This window comes from Taurulus bubalis, assembly GCF_910589615.1.
Source record: "Taurulus bubalis genome assembly, chromosome: 12".
NCBI classification, from domain to species: Eukaryota; Metazoa; Chordata; class Actinopteri; order Perciformes; family Cottidae; genus Taurulus; species Taurulus bubalis.
In genome coordinates, this window is record NC_136600.1 from 19,159,549 (window position 1) to 19,175,818 (window position 16,270).

Sequence of the window (16,270 nt, forward strand, 5' to 3'; positions counted from 1 at the left end):
GATACATCTCGTTGAAGTACGTTGTCAATAAAGGACGCCCAACACAAATATAACACATTTGTATTTATAAAAATGAAATCCAGCAACAACATTGCATGGATTAACTGTTACCATATGAAAAACTATCTCAAATTATGAAAAACAATTATGGAGCCTGAAGTGTAGTTATACTTTTACGATGTTTCATTGTGAAACATGAACACGTTATTATAGTATAAACAATGATATGGTATAAAGGTATTAATCAAAAGGTTTTACAAGTGCTCTTGTAGCCTATTACTTTCCCTCACTTTACAACAACAATAATACAATTACCCAGAGCCCTATTATTAATTATAATATAAATACCAATATTTTTTTGATCAGGTAATATAATTCAGACATAAGTGTTGGTTTTATAATATAAATATGTACATTTGATGGTGTTTATATCGGAGTGCTCGCACTTGATCATGCTCCGGAAGTGATTACCAACCCGGAAGTGTACCCTCGACCTGACGGAGAGCAAGAAAGCGATGGCGGGGAACACTTCAACGGAGCTTCTTTTTATAGATACTTTTAAGCACCAGAGTGCAGAGGTAATATATCTGATGCATCATCACGCTCTCATTACAAACTCCAGATATGTCTGCATTCAATACTCACATCACGTTTATTGAGGAGGTTTGAAGATTGATGCTAAACTTGAAGCTAACGATGTCAACATCGCTAACACGAACGGTTGTGTCGCGATAACATTTCAATTCACAGCTTTTGTTATTGACTAAATGTACACATAGTTGTACTTAATATATTGGACAAATGTATGTGCGTTTACGTCATCACAGAACCACCCGCCGCTGTTTTTTGCACACTTGCGCATTTTGTTTGCACGTCAAGCTCCATGGCTAATGCTAACTGTAACCATCGTTACCATCTGGTTTGTGGTTGTAGTTTTGGTTTGTGTGGTGAGTTTAGATGTTTATGATCCGATGTTCGTATTAACGATGATGTTCTATGCACTTTAGTTAACCAACGTGGATGTGGTGCGGTTTCCTTGCGGGGTGCTGATCACAGAGGTGCGGGTCATTCCGCCAGGAATCAAAGCACACAGCAACTTACCAGACAGCAGAGCATTTGGGTAAGAGCAGTATTGCAATCTCAAACTAATACGGTAAATTGACAGATTTTTGTTAGGTCCACCTATAGCAATTAAATGCAGTTGAATAAGAACACTTTGTAATAAATCGTTACTTCCTCTAGGTATCATTTTCATTAACAATAATATATTATAACATGATGTTGAAAATAAATACCGTTTATCTCAGCATTATCATAAAAAAACAGTGTTTCCACTAACAAATTGCTGACAGCCAAACAGCAAACTACAAATTCTGTTATACAGATTGAAAAAGAGAGCATTGGTATCGTAAAGCTCTTCAGTATCAGCAGATACCCACGCTCGAGGTATCAGAGACAGAGGATAGTTGGATGGATCATCCCTTGTTGCAGGAAATCCTTAACCTTGTTGCCAATGATAGATCGCCTCTGGAGAGGTTTGTTTGCTCCAGATAACTGAGCTGTAAGTGTGTGCCTGTAGAAAAGTAGTTTGAAACCCGATCTCCATTGTTGTGTGGATCCGGATTCCCTCTGAGCCTGTTGGGTATGTGTGATGTAATTTAACTGAACAAATAGGCCCAGGGCTATGCACAGACCAAAGCAGGTCATACCTCTATATTGCATAGAGGTGCACCATATGAAACATATCCTCTATCAGGGCATGTCATATGTCGCAGTTGTATACAGTTGTAATCAAGTGAATTGAGTCAAAAATCAGTTGTGAAGCTGATTATGCCTGTTTTGCCCAATTCAGCAAATTAAATACAAATGTATATTATCTCATAATACACATTTTGTTGTGCTAGTTAATGGGTACAGCTCTACAATCTAATGCAGACAAATACAACTGTTTTGCCAGAAAGTCTACTTTTAAGATGCCTATATGTTTTTGCCTTTTGTTGACACTGTCATAGAGGTGTTTTAGCACGGAGATCATAGTTAGTGCTGCTCATATTCTTCCCCCTCTTATGTTGGTAAGGACAACACATTTACATTGTTCTCTGTGATGCAGTCCAGTACAACACCACCTATAGGATCACAATAATAAACATAAAATATAGTCTACACATTTCCAACTGTGAACAAATACTGAATATTATGAATAAAAGATTGAATTTATAACAGAGCCGTTGTATTTGCACTGCAGTGGATTGTACAGGTTTACCTAATAAAGTGTCCACTAACTCAATATATTTTCATAACAGTTGCCAACCCCTATTATGATGTTTAACTTAATACTCTTGTCTGGATAAAAGGGGACTGCGCCATATTATATTATATCATGCCACATTCATGTGTGTGTTTCTGTTTTTTCAGAGAGACGTCACCTCATGCCTTCCAGTTAGAGCTGTTCTTTAATAATGCCAGCAAACCCAACAACCCCGGGTTCCATAGACTAGGCAGGTCAGAATGAATTTCACTCTACTCTTCTCCTTTTGTTTCTGTATTACTTGGAACCTCTCCTCCCATCTCTGTATTTCCTGATCAAGTCCTAAAAGTGCTTACGGTGCAGATGTCTGTCTCACCTGTAGAACCAGTCACATGAGCCCTGTTCTCACACAGTGCTGGGTGCGTGTGTGCACCTGCACCCTCACAGTCATGTCTCTTTGTTCCCATGCTGGCGAACTGGTCTCTCCAGAAACTCAACCTCGCCCACAAAGTAGCTGAAAGTGACAGACACAGCTTTTAGGTCCTGGTGTAATAGATGAGTCCAACATTTGTATTCTATCTTCATAATAACGGAGGTGTGCACAGTAGCACCAGAGCATAAACTATTAAGAGGTGTCAATTGTGTAAGAGTTGTTGAAAACTGTAAATACGACACACCCAAGTTATTATCTCTGCTGGGAACGTCGGGAGTAGATTTTTTTGTAAACCGGTCTGGTTGCTATTTTAAGTATCTTCCAAATGTCAAAAAATCATTTGACTGAAAGGTTTGTGGACAATAATCCAATAATTGTCAGCTTAAGTGATAATCGGTATATAATAGGCAACCATAATACGACAGTTTTGCTTTTTATTTTATTTTTAAGGGGAGTTTTTCAGTATGGGTGTTTTGGATCACCATACAGTGGCTCCTAGGCCTGTTACAATAACGTAATTTTTCTGGACAATATTTTATCCCAGAAATAATTATGGGTTATGACAAGTTCAACCAAAGATTTAATACATTTTCAAATGGTTTAATCTGAATGTTATATACAGAGTTCTGAACATGTCTGGTAACTCACAAGAAAAATGTTGCACAGCAAGAATGTGTGCATATATTCAGATTCAGGTTATTGTCATTGTACAAGTACTAGGACAACAATGTAGACACCCTGTTTCAGGGTATCGGTAGGTTTTGAAATATCTTTTCCTCCAGATTCTTCAATTCAACTTGGTGACATGGCAGAATTATCAGATTACTGCTAAACCTTATTAATGTCGAACACTAAAATCTCAAACGATGAACGTTCAAGAATGGTCCTTTTGTTTATATTTGCACTGATGTTTTAATCTTCCCTGTGTTGCTTTCTGCCGTCAGTCTGGAATATGATGAGAACAAGTCTATCGTGTTCAGACCCAGTGGAAAGGTGAATATTTTGTTGTCCAGAAACAGGATGATTTGTATTTTTTTTCTTTCAATTTGTGAATAACTAAATCGCTATTTTGCATGCAGGTGAACACAGATGGCCTGGTGCTTCGTGGCTGGTACACCAGTCTGACTATAGCAGTGTACGGGACAGCAGAGCGCTCACATGGACATGACCAATCCTCACCCCCTCCCCCTCCCCCTCCACCCCCACAACAGCCAAGCGGGCCCAAGAGGATCGTTAAACAAGGTGCTCATTATTAAACAAAAACTACCTGGTGCTCTCGCCTTCACACCCACTTTCTGAAACTTAAACATCCAATGAACAGGTTCTGTTGGTTTCCCTTATTTGCTTGTTATAATGTCAATCTATTGTTTGTTTGTTTTTAGAGTGGGAAAAAGATGAGCAGTACAATGGTAGCCCACCCAGACCAGCACCCAGAGGGCCTCGTACTCCACCTGGGCCTCCGCCCCCGGATGATGATGATGAGGAGCAGGTCCAAGTGACGGGTAAGAACTGCACACATCTGGCACTGTTGATCTGGATTTAGCCACAATAACGGAGACACTGCTGTAGTTTAAGCATCTGTCAGGTTAATGCTTTTATTGTTTTGGATGTTTTATCCTGTTTGCTTCAATCTGTGTACTTTACACTAGAATTGGCTTATAATCAAGGTTATTTGTTTTTAATCAAATGTTTCCCAATTAGCTGTTTGCCCCAAAGTTTAACATAGTTGAATCTGGTTTGTGCTACATTTTTCTCAAGTATCCCATTGCTGCATGGTATTATGGTTGTTAGTGTATTTAAAAACGCTGACTAAGTGTTCTTGTACAGGTAATGTCATGTTCACTGTGTTGCGTTACATTTCCCAAGCAAGTCTCTGCATGCTGATAGGCTGGCATTGTGTTAAAACATGTAAAAACACAGGTGTGATCCTGAAGCTGTTTTACATAACTAGGCTTCTACTTATCTAGATAACACAGAGTTTTCGTGTTCGTATGTATGTAAGGTGAACTGTGTGACATTGTGACATTTACAGTGGGGGTGGTCAAAGAAGAGCCAAGCGAGGGCCGTGACGACTACCTGGAGGCTGTGTCCCCTGAGAGATCACTGCCTGCTGATGAAACCTACTCGGATGCTGAACAAGAGGAAGAAGGGGATGAGGAGGAAGAAGAAGAAGAGGAGGAGATAGAGGGGGAAGAAGATGCACGGACTGAGGGGAGTGTTCTGGAAGAGGACGAAGAAGTGGAGGAGGAAGATGAGGGTGAGGAGATGGAGGATGGTAGGGCTGATGTGTTGTGAGAGTAAGATAATCTGCAATCCCAAATGGATGCCCGGCTCTGAACCCCTTGGTACTGCAAACTCATCAGACTCCCTTGGGGGCCACGGGAGCAGGGTCCATTTGAGACTGTGTGTGTGTGTGTGTGTGTGTGTGTGTGTGTGTGTGTGTGTGTGTGTGTGTGTGTGTGCGTGTGTGTGCGTGTGCGCGCGCTCTGGCATGCTACCTCCATCTGGGTGTTAGTACCGCTGGGTGCTCCAAACTCTGTTAGTCCGCCCTGGGCTACTTATGATCAACATTCATAAGCCGTCATGTGGAGGTCTACCTCACACATCCTCACAGCCATGGCTGATGCTTGTGCTGTAGTGACATCCTGCATGTCAAGCACCCCACCATGTTCGGAGTGATGCCGCGATGGGCGAGTAGGTTTGTCTGTGTGAATTTGTGAATGAGCCAGGGAATATATAGTAGTCGCTGGCCTCCTCATTTTCATTAATTTCTACACACACTTTATGAATGGTTGAAGACTCATAACTATCTTGTTCATAATATATTTCCTCATATTTCATTTGTCTCTCCCACCCTTTCAGGTGATGACGGCTATGAGCAGATTTCTAGCGATGAGGATGATCTTGATAATGGTAGCTTCAAGTTGCCCACTTTTGACATGGAATACACTCCTGAGGACCTTGCTTCTGTCCCACCTGTCCAGTTTGATCCGTATGAGCGAGAACTCAGACCCCTGCTCTACTTCATCCCTCCATACAAGACCCAGTTTGAGAAGGCCTGTGTGGAGGAACCCATGGACCCTGGTGGAACAGAAGTACCCGCAGGTGGAGACGAGGCTGAGGCTGTTGCCCAGCTGAAAGAACTAGTAGCTAGTATTGGAGATGACAGAGATGCCCGCTGGGTCACTGCTCTGGAACAAGCACCTGCACTACTGGCTAAAGGGATGGCTTATTTAATCAAACAGGGAGAGGGCGAGATAGAGGAGCCGGTTGGAGTTTTAGTCAACTGGGCGCTCCAAGCTCTGAGCATGGAGATTGCTCTCACACAACCCATTGCTCTTAATCTCAGACAATTGAAAGCCGGTGCCAAGCTAGCATCACACCTTGTAGAGTGTCCACAGGGCCTCTCAGTGCTGCTGCGTGAAGGGGCCTTGAATGTGCTGCTGGAGTTGGTCCAAGCCGACCATGTCTCCTCCACACTGAAGCTGAATATCCTGAGAGCTCTTGGGGCTCTGACCAGCGCTCCTGCTGGCGCCGAGGCATTCCTACATACGGGAGGGTCAGAGAAGAGTGGCTATCAGGTAAGCATCAAAAAGTAGACCAACTAGAAAATGTTTTCATCGTCAACACTTCATTATATACAGATTCTCTTCTATATTTCTTGAGCAGGGATGCCAAGTCTAGAGAAGAGGAATAGTTACAGTCTACCTCACAGACTCTCACTGATCTGCCCACCCTTCACATTTACAGAAAACACTGACTATTTGAGTAACATGATACTTTTTTCCTTCTTAATATCTAACAAGCTCTATGTATTTTTATAGCGTTTAGTCCAGCTGTTTCTGCGTGAAGAAACAGTGAGGGTCATAACAGCTGGTAACACCATATTGCAGAAAAGCCACATGTATGAGATACTGGTCGACCTGCAACGTGCAGCAGCAGCATGGAGTGAACCTCAGCAGGTAGACGCACACTCATTCTCACACACATGTTACTAACTGCAAAGACTAAGTACATTCTTCATGATTATCATGACTGACTATCATTCTCAGGAGGAGATGGAGGATGCTGACATCCCCATGGAGGAGGAACCATTGCTAAGCGCCTCTCCTGTGAGTGAGGCAGAGCTTGATAGGCTGGCAGGGGTTTTGGAGGAGTTACATCACCTGCTTGAGACGGCCCCTTACTGCATGGTGCAGCCCCCTGGGAAAGCCTTCCCTACTACTGCAAGAATAACAGGACCACAGGAGAGGGACGATCCATACCCAACACTGTATAGGTACACTTAAAACACATATGACCTCAAACCTCATTCTATAATGCTATATGTACTTTGGCTTTTTAATAATGCAATTTTCTTCTTTCTCAGGTATATGCATGCATGCCATTTCCTGGAGAGCACGGCAGCGGTGTTGTCAGCGGCTGCAGCGTCTGGTCACTTAGGTGTCACCCTAGCTGTTCGAGAGCTCCTACGCTTCCTGTCGCTCACCCAATCAGGTCTGCTCTTCCTCATCGCCCAGCCCACTCCCACTAACCTGCTGCTGCGTCTCCTGGCATCTATGGCAGAAGCTGAGAACGAGGAGACCACCTTCACAGGGGGAGAGGGAAGTGTGTCAGGCCCAGGATTTGGTGAAGAGGGCTTCAGCATGTGGCTAATGCAGGCGCTGCATGCTCTGCAGGGTGTTTCAGAGCTCATGAGCCATGTGGCTGCAGGAGGAGATGGCGGAGCTGGGCTAGAGGAAGGTGACAATTCAGAAGTGCTGGGACTGCTCCACGCGCTCTACTTAATGAGCTTCACACAGACTGGTCGCAGTGCTGTGGCCCACGTCCTCAGCCTGGACAACAACCTGTCGTGTCTGGTCACTCTGCTCCAGCACCACAGCAGGGACGGACAGGGGTGCGGCTGTTTTCTTCTTGTGTCTCTTTCTGTATGGCTTCAGGCACCTGTGTATTGACTACTTTTTTGTCTTCTTTTCTTTAAGTGAGGCCAAAGCTCGCAAAGCAGTGACGTATAATTATGCCTGTATGCTGGTGTTGCTGGTAGTGCAGAGCTCTAATGAACTGCGGATGATGGAACAATATTCTGCCCCTCTACTCGCCATAGCCAAGGCTGATGACACCAATGCCAAGTTACAGGGTAGATATTATTAGTGTTGCATGAAACTATTATGAAATATTTGTCACTTTTTGTGTTTTGATTATTGTTTTGATCTTTCTGTGTTCTTCAGAGCTGAGCAAATGGCTTGAGCCTCTGGAAAAACTTCGCTTTGAGATTGGCAGCATTCCTACACTCATAGACTACATCAAACAGGTACAGGTCTCTACCTCCAGTATACGAACTGCTGAAGTAAAGCCACATTTCACTACATTTTTATTTTCAGTAACTGTGAGCAACTGTGTGAGCGTCAGACTGTCCTAATAACTCCTGAGTCATATTCAGTGAGTATTTAATCTCCTCAGTTGGCGGCGTTTGGGCAGCTGCTCATGATTTGTCTACAACATTGGATTCAGGGAGTCCATTCATTATTTTAGTGAAGGAATCAAGGTCTCTGATCCTACCCTAAGTACAGGTTTATTAGTTTTATTTAATCAAGATTTGTCGAGCTTATTCAATATTATTATAGGAGGAAAACAGTAAAATGTTGTCACCACTCGGCGGGTTCATTCTGAAACCTATGTACCAAAACAAGAAGCCTGTCTTTGTCACACACTCAACTATATGTTTTTGTCTAATTTTGTACCTCCAAAGGCACCAAAAATACAGTATATCTCTTTGAAATGCAGAGCTTCACCGACAAGTCTGAACGGCTCAAACATATACCTGCTGTGTAGCATATTTAAGTCACAGCTTTATGCAAATAACAGCGCTATATATCATTTCAAATGTGTGTCTTCTCTTGACTTCAGAATGTGGAAAATGTGTTGACTGCTGAGGGAACTGGAATACTCACGGCTCTCAGGGTCCTCTGTCACATCGCCTGCCCCCCACATGCTGTCGAGGGTAAAGACACAAAACGTGATTTCTGTAATAGATCAGCTGTTAAAAACCAAATACTTTTTAAGTGATTACGTCGTCTTCTTTTAACTGGAAAGTAAAATATATGGAGAGAAGAAAAACATTTATATATTTTAGTAAAGATGCTCTATGGATTCTTCCTACAAGCAAGCAAACAAAAGTAAACTGGTATCCTTAAGGTCTAACAAAACCTGTTGAATAGTTTATATAATAATTTTTATATAAGTATTTTAAATCCCGTGTTGTTTGTATTCATGTTTACCAGCTTGCAGGCATCCTGTTTTCTGCCTTTGCTGGCACATTACTGCCTTTACTGGGTCATTATCTCCTCCTATAGATTAGTGGAGGGACAATTGGCAGCAATGTGCACTAGTAACTACTGCTGGTCTTTACGATATAAAGGTGTAAAACTGATTACCGTACACATTGATTTTGACTGCAACAGTTACAGAGGAGACAACAATGTTTTCCTCCTTTCCTTACAGGTCAACAGAGGGATCTTAAGTGGAGTCTTGCAGGAGTCCAGCTGTTTTCTGGCGAGGGTCTGGACATGTGTGTGCGAGTCTTACAGAAGCTGTGCAGCTTGTTGCTGCAGCCATGGCGTGTGCACGGACACATGGGCCCCACGGCGCAGCGCTGCATGATCCTCAGTATATGCATCAGCACACTGCGACTGCTGCGCACCATGCTGATGGAGCTGCTGCGCGGGGGAGCGTTCCAATTCAGGGACACTCGCGTGGCCAGTGTGTTGGTGACCCTCCACATGATAGTCTGCTCCATCCCGGCATCTGGACGTCTAGAGGGAGAGGAGACAAGATTGCAGGCGCTTATCGTTGACGTGCTGCTCACCTTCACGCAGGGTGTTAATGAAGAGGTGTGTGAAGGAGTTAAAGTATAGGCATGTTTTGTTTTGCCAAGAAATATTGTGCAAAAAGTCTCATCATTCTTCGTCAATTTGTGGGTTTTGTTATAGGTGACTCATACAGAAGAGACTCTGGCCAGTAACACATGGTCTCTGATGCTAAAGGAGGTTTTGGGCTCACTGCTGAAAGCTCCTGAAGGTCTGTTCTCTGGTTTGACATTGCTGTCTGAGCTCCTACCTCTTCCACTGCCCATGCAGAGCACTCAGGTAACTGACTCTAACCTACTGGCCACCCATCTGTCCTGTACTTAATTTCACCTTCTGATGATTGAAAACGATAAACATTAATCGACCTTTGGCTCTGTAGGTGATATCAGTCCAAGATGTGGCTGTAGCCTTAAACACAAGGAAGCTGTGGAGCATGCACATACGGGCGCAGTGGAAAGTGCTTTCCGAGGTGTTAAGGTGTGTGTGCCCCACTAGCTGCCCTCCTCTCCTGGCCATGCTGAGGAGAATGTGTGTTCAGCTGGCGGACCTGTCTTCACCCACCGCACTACTCATCAAGAAGACCCTGCTGGAGCTGCTGCTGGAGGAGCTGCAGCCGTGAGTGAAAAACACACACTCAAGTTGTTTGTGTTTGTTTATGCTCTGAATTGCATAAGTGTATGCAATGTGCTAATAACTGCAGGGTGGAGGGGAAAAGTGTGTGCTGGGGCCAGGTCCTGCGTCTGCTTTCTTTGATGGATGCCCTGGTGTCACAGAAAGCTTGTAAGAGCGCAGCACTGCACCTTCTGTCCGGGTCTGTGTCTGGAGATGAACAACTGGCCGATCTGTTCCCCTTGCTGCTGTCTTTGTTGGTTCCTCCAGCTGACCACTCCTTACAGCAGCAGCAATGCAGCGAACTAGTGGGGACAATATTACAGTCACTGTGTGACCAGGTAAGCAGTATATGAAGTCAAACCGCATAATACAAACAAGTCCTTAAAGAAGACAAGTCAAAGCCTAAAAAATATGAATCTCCATTGTCACTAGGACATTTCTTTGGTGGTTTCTCCACCTGGTGAAAGCTGTGTGTCAGAGACGGAGCAGCTGGCCAATGCACTTCCAGGGCGTGAGATGATGCCATTGGTGTGCAATGCCTTGTTGGAGGTTTTGGGGAATTCAGAGAGCAGTGTCCCACTCCTCCTCACCTGTATCAGGACTTTGACATTCCTCACTGAGCACGACTATGGACTCTACCACCTTAAAATGTAAATGACAACTTATTCTTGTTTCTTGGCATTACGACTCTCTTTCTTTATAACCTCTTCTCTTTCTACCATGCACAGGGTCCCTAAACAAGACTTTGACTAAATCACGTAATCTCCGTTTCAGAGCTCTGAAGAAGTATGCTACTGGTCTATGCTCCCTGTTGAAGAGATTGGTGTTGGCCTTCAACAAGGACTCAGCAGATCTGCTGTCAGCTCTTCTTGACTTCCTGAGACAGATCCTCAACACAGAAACAATGGTCAGTACCTGGTTTTATTGGCTGGTTTCACATTGGAGTAAATTTGTACCACGAGTATACATGCTGTCAAACTTTAGAAAATATTAAATGTTGTTTGCCTCTATGAAGGTTTTTTCTCTAGTGGGCCCACTGCCCAACAGACATAGTATTGCTTTTGTACATTTTGTAATCTAAACAGTTAGAACTTTGAAGTTTGTAACCGCTGATTTTTCAAGTTTTTATGCTTACGGTTATCATAAAAATTGCGTTAAGTCTGAATTTGTAGGCGTTCAGTTTATGTTGTATACCCCAGAATCACAAATTACAAATTTGCCTCAGAGGGTTTTACAATCTGAGAGTCTAAATGACTAATTGCGCAAGACTTTGCATCTCTTGCAGAGTTGAACATAGTATGTGATAGTTGGATTTTATTGTTGCATCTCTGTGTGTTGTAATCCAGTGTGTGGATGAGGCCCCGGGGTCCGGCGAGGAGTCTGTCTTCGTTCCCCCCCGGTTGCTCACAGGCTCTGAGATGAAAGCTCTACTGCAATGGGAGGAGTCTGAATCCCATCCGCTCCCTACTTTAGAGAAACAGATTACGGTACAATTGTTACACTTGTGTATAGTTTTTGAAAAGTGAGTGTTGATGCTGCCTTGGCATTTAACAAACTGTAACTCTGTCTGCAGAAACTATGTAAGGAAGATGATTCACTGGAGACGATGTTGGAGACTGTGATTGTTCTGAGGCAGACGCTGGAGACGGCCACAGACGCACCTCCTGCAGCTGACACCACTGAGCCCACTCTGCCAGCACCCGAGGCGCTCGGGGCCCTGTTTAATCACAGGTACAGCCCCGAATGAAACAAAATCTATCAACTTTTTCTTCGTCTGTGTAAATTCAGTCATCAATCACAGGGAGGCACTTACCAATCCAGCCAGGGGAATGTACCAGACGGAAAGATGATCTGATATTCATAACAAAATGTTGTCAACACAAGTTATATGCACTACATCTCTCTCTGAAACTAGAACTAAACCTATTACAGATGATGTACGAAAATGTGTGCATAATTTATGTTAAGTGAGAAGAATATGTGATCCCAGCTGTATCATTCCTCTGTAGGACGGTGTTCATTCTGTCGGAAGCTCTGGATGAGCAGCTGAAGACTCTGTGGTTCTCTCCCTTCCAAACGGATGACATCGAAGCAGACCTTGACATGGTAAGTGTTTATGCGTACATGCACTTTCAAGACACTCAGGTTAAAGTTAGAATTCAGATTTAGTTTTTGCTGACTTATCTTATTTTCTCTTCAATGCAGTATTTGATCAAAGTATCAGCAGCAGGAATGTTATAATGTGCTTACTGCATTACTAGAATAGCTGTACTAGTGTGAAAAACTGGTTCAAACCAGAGGTATATCCAAACGTAAGCCACTGTTCACTATGATTAGCTTATGTTAAGTTTCATTCTTTCTCAACTTCACTGCTATGTAATGAAAGCTTGATGTGTCCTTGATGGGCCTTTTTTAAAATGTATTTTTATGATTTAATTACACACCCATGATTATTGAACCATATTACACATAATAATGTACAGTTATGAAGCCCTGTGTCTGTCTGCATGGGGATGGACAGTATGTCTGTGATTGCCACTTTGTCTGTGTTGCAGATGAAGGTGGATCTGGTGGGTCTGGCTCAGGAGTGTTGTCCAGAACTGGACCTGAAGGCGGAGCTGGAGCGCTCCTTCATGTCTGAGCCCTCCTCTCCTGGGGACAAGGCTCCTAAAGGCTTCCGACTGGGCAAACACAAGCATGAGACGTTCATTACAAGGTACAGTTACAGCGGTTGCATTTGAGTTTTTCCCATTTGTTCTGTATTCATTGCAGAGAACTAACATCTTGATTCTTGTTTTACTCACACGACTGAATGGGATCTCGTGCTCGTCTCTGCAGCGGTAAATCAGACTACATTGAGCCTGCTAAGAGAGCCCACATCATGGCTGCTCCTCGCGGCCGTGGAGGTCGAGGAGGGTTTGGACAGAATCTCTGCCGACCCCATGATATCTTCCGCCAGCGCAAACAGAACACCTCTCGTCCTCCCAGTATGCACGTTGATGACTTTGTGGCGGCGGAGTTTAAAGACATTACGATCCCTCTTGGACTTTTGCCTCCTAAACGGCCCCCCAAGAGCTCCCCTAAACCCCCCACCAGAGGACTGTTCACTGGTAACAGAGGCAGAGGCACCTTCCACGGCCAGACTCGCTTTTTCACTCCCCCACAACCTAAAGGCGTACTGCTGTCAGGTACGTACCACAGACACGCCTCCCTATTGAATTAAAGGTTTCTTGTGTTACTTTATGGAACAGTGTAGTTTAGGGCTGCAACAACGAATCGATAAAAATTGATTAGCAAAAGTGTTGGCAACGAATTTCATTATCGATTCGTTGTGTCGCTCGATTATTACGGCAGTCATAAAGTCGCGGAGAAAGAAAAAAAGAGCGGCGCAGAACCGCCAGCGTGTCTGAGATTGGAGTGAGAGACTGAGAAACGCTGAAGTCGTGATCTCAGCAAAAATAGAACATCTTGGATGTGATGTGTCGAGTCTTTTTTTTGGAGGTGCACGTCAAGCTACGGCGTAGGGGTCTGCGTACGCCGTCGACGTGACGGAGAACCATAAACTAGGCGTTAAGCGTCTACAGTGGCTTCATTTCCCTCAAACTTGTTGTTAATGGAAGCTAGTCAGCTTGCTATCACGTTAGCTAACGTGTTTGGGTTGTGTATTGTCGTTGAAGTTACTTTATGTTCCGTTACAGTTCAGTCTTGCTTGTAGAAAACCGTAACGTGGTGAAGCATGCCGTCACCTCCCGGTCTGGTTCAGTTCACGCTGTCACTCGTTAACGTTAAATCGGCACACCGGCGGATCTGGCTGCAGGTTGTTTTTTTACTCAAAGTAGACTGAATCAAATCACGTAGTTGGGCTTAGCCAACAACGTAATTTCGTGGTCGTAAGAGGCCCAGAATGAAATAGTTTAAGGAAGAGGACTCTATATGCAGCGCAGCTTGATGCAGAGCTGAGATGAAGTGAAGCTGGGCCTGAAGGTTGAGGTCCAAACAGACGTGAGAGGAGCAGTACAGCTTCCCTCTGTCCCAGTGTTTCATACATATTGATAAAGCAGGGCATGCTAAAGCAGCCTCTGCTCCAAGGAGATCAATTACAGTAAAAAGGTAGATGTAAAGTATGCATGTGTAGGTTTTTAGTGTTAGTCCATTTTAATCTAATTTGTTTAATTAACAGCTCTGGGATGTTCAAGGAGCAACCCGTTTGTGCTTTCTGAACATGTTTTGCACTGTGAATTTGCACTGTCACTTCTGTTTTTGAACAAAGGGTTGGAAAGTAATGTTTTTTTGCTTTTTTATCCGATTCATCGATTAATCGAAAAAATAATCAACCGATTAATCGATTATTAAAATAATCGTTAGTTGCAGCCCTAGTGTAGTTACTCCTCCAGGTCGGTGTAGTTACCAGACTTGGAGCTCCAGCTAATGCCAATACATTATATGTATAACAAATGCTCAGATTTTCACTGTTAAATGTGTGACGACACGGATAATATCACAGAAAACTAAAAGTTATTGGAAAATTGGTTCTCTTTATCACCTTATCACATAATCGTAGTTTTGGTGGTAGATGGTGGCCATTAATTGTTTTGTTTGCCTACTACATTTGTTAATTCATTGCCTGTATAATAATTACCCAGATAACTCTCTGCTAGTGTATTTATTACCTGAACATTAAAATTAATTATTGTCCTTGAAAAACTGATGAGAAAATCTTAGCTCAAGGTTCTCTTACTAATTTTATCCAAAGCTCTAACTCATAGTTTCATCAGTCGATGGAGTTTGTTCAGTTGCCATCACGTTAGTTTAGTTTATATTATTTGACATAATTCAAATACAGCAGAAAACGTCTATAAAATTGTCAGGAATAACCCAACAAAGTCCAGGACTTATTTCCATCTTGGTCCCTGATGTTCCATCTGTCCACCCCGAGACGGAAACAGCCTTCGAAGGTCAAAACCAAAATGTCACATCCCAACATAATCCAACCATACCTGTCATTAAGTGGCCAAAGATTCAGTCCTGGGTCATGTAATGACAACTGAGCAAACTTAGCATGAGATGTGATGAAACCTCTGAAAAAATCTAGTTAGTGAACCTTGAGTTAAGATTTCTTTGCTATTGGTATGGTGTAAACACTGTGTAGTAGTATTGGCTTTGGGCATACTGCAGTTCAGAGCCACTTATTGGCCAGTAGAGGGAGCTAAATCCTGTATTTTGGTTATGTAGGTAACTACACTCGCAGAGACGGAGGCCGTGGTTCATCATGGAGCGGCCAAGTTCCAGCTGTCACTCACAGAGGAACCTACAGTGAGCCACGCGGAGGCCAGAGCAACTTCACACGTGGACCGTTGCCCTCCAGACAACCGCCAGCAAGTATGAAGCGCATACCAACACACACTTTTTGTCTATTTATTTATTTATTTTTTCAATATGAATTTCTAAACACTGAAGTTAAAATGCTTCCCTCCGTCTCTGTTTGTCAGGTGCATATCGGCTGGCTCCACGGGACAGAGCCCCGAGAGGAAGAGGAGGCGCCGGGCTCTCCTGGCTTAGTGGGGGAGGAGGCGGTGGCGGCGCTGGAGGAGGTGGTGGAGGAGGGGGTGGAAGTGGAGGAGGTGGTGGTGGAGGAGGAGGAGGAGGAGGTGGGGGAGGAGGAGGCGGGAGAGGCTCTCAGGGGAGCAAATTCAGTGGTGGTGGAGGGAGTGGAGGTGGAAGAGGCAGACATGTTCGCTCCTTCACCAGGTAAATTCACCTGGGCAATGACTGCAGCCTCTCACGGCAACATATGGACCAATCAGGATATTATATATACGGTCTCCATGGAAACATGGTGGACGATGTCGCAATGACGTAAAGACTCTGTGTTGATGTTTTATGTTTTGTTATCATGAGTTGTATTATAAAGGTCATAGTAACTTACACTTTTGATTTTTAGCAAACACCAGATTTTGAATGAGCTGATGCAGACAGTAACTACGGTTACCTGTCAAACAAGCTTTCCTCAGAACTTATTACTTGTGTCGAAAAGAAGCGACACTTGAACAATTGTTGGACTGAACATCACTAAAAGGACAAAATGACACCACACTGAAGGTTTTTTGAGGT

General features: G+C 43.7%; 1 protein-coding gene across 1 annotated transcript; it reads left to right on the forward strand.

Annotated features, from left to right (window-relative positions):
• Positions 1-515: 515 nt before the first annotated feature.
• Positions 516-16,021, forward strand: virma (vir like m6A methyltransferase associated; the record flags this gene model as incomplete). Its single annotated transcript, XM_079227836.1, is given in 28 exon segments — positions 516-578; positions 1,011-1,120; positions 2,416-2,502; positions 3,626-3,674; positions 3,761-3,923; positions 4,064-4,183; positions 4,714-4,956; positions 5,544-6,262; positions 6,506-6,643; positions 6,734-6,960; positions 7,051-7,578; positions 7,664-7,818; positions 7,910-7,992; positions 8,589-8,682; positions 9,183-9,571; positions 9,671-9,826; positions 9,927-10,162; positions 10,248-10,497; positions 10,592-10,809; positions 10,934-11,066; positions 11,506-11,646; positions 11,733-11,890; positions 12,169-12,265; positions 12,715-12,875; positions 12,998-13,347; positions 15,392-15,538; positions 15,649-15,758; positions 15,760-16,021. Coding segments are annotated over 28 exon segments (5,580 nt in total). The 3' UTR covers positions 16,015-16,021.
• Positions 16,022-16,270: the final 249 nt, after the last annotated feature.